This window comes from Adiantum capillus-veneris, chromosome 26 (assembly GCF_014529385.1).
Source record: "Adiantum capillus-veneris isolate H3 chromosome 26, ASM1452938v2, whole genome shotgun sequence".
Taxonomy (NCBI): Eukaryota; Viridiplantae; Streptophyta; class Polypodiopsida; order Polypodiales; family Pteridaceae; genus Adiantum; species Adiantum capillus-veneris.
In genome coordinates, this window is record NC_140956.1 from 16,904,793 (window position 1) to 16,909,223 (window position 4,431).

Consider the following 4,431-nt stretch of genomic DNA (forward strand, 5'->3'; position numbering starts at 1 on the left):
AAAGAAAAGCTTATCTCTCAACCTGTGCTTACACTACCGGATCTGTCAAAGCCATTTGAGGTCCAATGTGATGCTTGTGGTGATTGCCTTGGAGCTGTTTTGCTCCAAGAAGGGCACGCCATAGGCTATGAAAGTCGAAGGCTTGACCCTATTGAGCAAGCTCTAGGCATATATGAAAAGGAACTCCTCGCAGTTCTACATGCCTTAGACTCATGGAAGCACTATCTATTGGGACTCCTTTCATTCTGCGAAAGGATCACCAAAGTCTTAAGTACTTCATGACGCAGACCAAGCTTTTCGACAAACAAATGAGGTGGGAAAACTTTCTTTCGCAATTTCATTTTCATATTGCTCACATTGCTGGCAAGCATAATCAAGTAGCCAATGCACTCTCAAGATGACCGAGAGTGAATGCGGTTTCCATAGCAACTCACAATGATCTATCTTCTATGATAGATGAGTATGCTATTGATCCCGATTTTAGAGATGTGATTTCAGCCCTTGCACTAGGGAAGAAAGAGGAACCATTTACTTTACAAGATGGTTATCTTCTCTATGGCAATAGACTATGCGTTACTAGCTCACTACGTGAGAAAGTAATGTATGAATCTCATGCTCCTCCTTATGCAAGGCATAGAGGGATTCCATCTACCCTAAGGGGAATTGAAACAGATTTCTATTGGCCTACCATGAAAGCAAACATACAAGAGTATGTTTCTAAATGTGTGGTATGCCAAAAGACGAAATTTGATAGAGGGAAGCAACCTAGATTGCTTCAACCTTTGCCAATCCCTAATTCACCATGGGAGAGCATATCCATGGATTTTATATTTGGATTGCCTAAGTCTATCCATGGGAATACGGGAATATGGACGATAGTAGATAGGTTCAGTAAACAAGCTCATTTTATACCTGGGTATCAAAGCTCAGGGGGGAGAGCTATGGAGGAAGGGGGCCTTGCATGGCTTGTGCATTTATCTCTCTCTTTCTCTCTCTCGGTCGTTCATGGAGAATCGTGGAGAAGATCTCCCTCTCTCTCTCTCTCAATCGAAGAGGAAGGCAATCTCTCTCTTGCGAGCTATGGAGGGCGTGGCTCTCACGTTTGGGGAGCTTTTTGCATGTCTTGCATGCGGAGGAGCAAGGACAGGCGTGGCCAAGGGCCTTGGGAAGAAGAAGGCCGTGGAGTTCTTGGCATGAACTTGCAAGCTGCATGCAAACCGGGGTCGAAGTTCACAGCGTGTGCAGAGATGCTTGACAAGCCGAGGAAGAGGTCGAAGATCTGCGTGCACAGAGGCTTGGGCCGAGAAGAGGTCCGAATTCAAACTCCACCTAATCGGTCTAGGGCAGGCTCGTTAAGGTCGCAAGGCCATGAGGAGGAACTCCTGACACAGGGCCGGGCTGGGCGAGCTCTGCAGGGGGCGTGATTCCCTCCACGATAGACGGCGCATCAGTTTTTGCTGTCTCTCACAGCAAGCTATTTTATTAAAAAAAAAACAAAGTATTTCGTTATGTTTTAGGGTATCCACTCCATGCTAAGAGGCACGCTCCATGCGGACTGCTGGGGTTGTGAGGATACGAAGCATCATATTGCTTCAGCTTCATTAGTGACTTCATCTTCATCATCTGCAGACGAGCATTACCTTTTGCATACAACTCTTACGCAGAATGTGCATACACATTTAATTTACGTCTCGACTCATACACGAAGTCAAACACGGATGGTGACGGCCTTTAGGCCCGCACGCACTCGTGATACAAAAGGAACGTCTCGACAATGGTACGGTAAGAAATTAAGCATCAACCACATGTTAACGCTATGCATGGCATGGTAGGCATAGAGGATGCTTTCACGACCCTTATATGTGTAGCAATGACGAGGATCATATACGAGAGCTTACCTACAGCTCAACTATGACCATGGTCAATACATTATGTCCAAATTTCTTGCGCATCGGGCAAGGCTCTTGATAGCAGGAGTAGATCATCTATTGCATCGAGCAACAGTGTTTAGAAAATCATCGAACGTTTTTCTTACTGCTTCCAAATCATTCAATTTTTTGGGTCGGCAAGATTGGTCGGTAGGTGTACTTATAGAGGTACGCAGTTGATTTTTGTTTATTGATGAGCATCTGCTTGCTAGCTATAATATGTAGTAGACGTGCATACACTTTAGGCACGCAAAATAGGAGCATGGCTTGTGCAACTTATTGTAAGCACCAAAAATTGGATTGATTAAAGATCGGAATCAAGCATGGCTTGACTGCCAACCACCTTGCTCTGCGGTACGGCTTCTCAGTGGTTCACTTTTGATGCAAAATCATAGCCAAATTGCAAGGTTTGGGAATCTCAAGGAGATTAGCACATTCTATTGCTTGCCTTGCTCAAGGGGGCATATTGCTCGGCATGGCTGACTGGCCGACTCCTTCTTACTATTTCTTGAGGCTGACGGAGAATGCTTACCACACAGTATTGGTAAATTTCAATTGAAATTGCTCGACACGGTCGATTCTTTTTGTCATGATATCTACCACCACATACGTTGTCTCTCAGCACAAACATATTTATGTGAAGCAAGGCTTCAATTTACAACACTTGCATTGAGATTTTTACCGTTTCGGGTATTCTATGAGCACACACCTCTGGGGAATTTCTCCATATGCCTGCAGGATATTGCAGGCCAACTTTCTCTCGCGCAATAGAGATGGTTATGATTTACATTTGAGCGAGCTTTTCTTCCGACATCTCCAGACAACTCGTTACAACATGCTGACCAGGTTAGAATATTGTTTATTTCTCCATGTTTATACATTTACATTGGAAATTAATGCTTTTGTAAAGCAAAGTTCTTTGACAATTTTACATGAAGCAAGGCTTCTCCCTTGTGCCAAGGTACTGCCCAATGATTTGGAATTACAGGCAGTGGCACACAAGTTTGAAAAAACTGGCAAAATAGGAAATCTCACCTCACAGAATCCCTACCAGTTTAGACTGTGCAAGGCACTAATGGTTTTGGCTCTCACGTTTGAGGTCATCACTCTCGCCAAGGGCTTAACAATCTGTATGCAAGGCATGCTCACCAGGTGGCATGAATTCCACCGCTTCAGAGATTACGCTTCTACTATCACACCCGACACTCTGTCATGGACAAACTAAGTTTTGGATGGTTTAAATTTATGGTTGTTGTCAATGCACAATACCACTAAATGGAACCTAAATCTAGGACTTATTTCACAGGCAAAGTGCCCTATTAAGTCATTTTTGTCAAGTCACGGCCCCATACAGGGTAAGTGGGTCAAGCTGTGGCTTGTGTTTTCTATTCCCTCTCTTGATGAGAGAAGTTATACAGGCAAATTGCTGCATGCTTATAGGATAAGTTGCATCAGGCATCAGATGCGGTAGAGCAAACACATTGGGCACAAGATTTACAAAACTCGTCAATTAAGGAAAGTTCCTCAGCCCAGCATTCTCTCTCTCTCTCTTTCTTATTTCTCTCCATGATAATGAAAATTTTCTACGCAGTTATTTATACATGTTTTGTTTGGGAGTCATCATGAGCCAAGGTGCTCTAACTCTCAGTTAGAAATTGTGCAAGACGTCCTCTACACTAGTCTTCATTGTTTCCTCGATTGAACACTAATTGCCATAAGGGCTAAGCGCCACACACGCTGACTAAGAGTCACTGTCAAATCTCGAGTATGACCCAACGGTTGGCATTCCTTGGGGGATTGTTCTTAATATCGAACATATCTACCCACTGGACTAAACAATGACGTTAATGGACAAGCAAGAGTCTTGTCATTACGGATGTTTATGGTATCTTTCTGCACGACATAGTTTCAATGCGCACTCACGTCGAGTTTTTGATAACCATAAACTCAACTCAGCTGATTTCTACTATGGATTTTAGATGCAACATACCATTGCAACAGCATGGCTATCCATAAGAGCTAGACTTTCCACTTGTGTGGATCTCCTGCTCTCTCGTTAGCACTATGAGTGTCTATGGACGCATTGTTTTGGGGCAAGCCCCATAGGTGCTTACTAAATCACCCCATAGTCATGGAGGATCACAATTGATCTATTCTCGTTATACTTTCAAGGAAAGAAGTCCGCACTATACCACGCGGTAGCAGACGAATTCACCTTTTCAAGTTGATTCCAATCATTCTGTATACGGTTGACTATGTTGGTTACCGTTGCCTCCTAATCGAGCAGTTTCTACAAAGGGTCTTACCAAAGGGTTTGACTACGTAGATTCTAATCGAAGGGTTTGGATTGCAAAGGCAACACCCAGGGTTTCCAGTGCAATGTTGCTTGTTTTTTCACATGTGGACGACGTGTTCTTCTGTATTTGAATACAGGTAAGAGAACGGGTTCTTCTGTATTTGAATACGTGTTCTTCTGTATTTGAATACGGGTAAGAGAACATTC

The 4,431-nt window shown here is 43.6% G+C and overlaps 1 protein-coding gene across 1 annotated transcript; it reads left to right on the forward strand.

Moving 5' to 3' along the window:
• Positions 1-1,118: 1,118 nt before the first annotated feature.
• On the forward strand, positions 1,119-1,424 carry LOC147423062 (uncharacterized). Its single transcript, XM_086502191.1, has one exon. The coding sequence runs from the start codon at positions 1,119-1,121 to the stop codon at positions 1,422-1,424; it is 306 nt and encodes a 101-aa protein (XP_086358317.1).
• Positions 1,425-4,431: the final 3,007 nt, after the last annotated feature.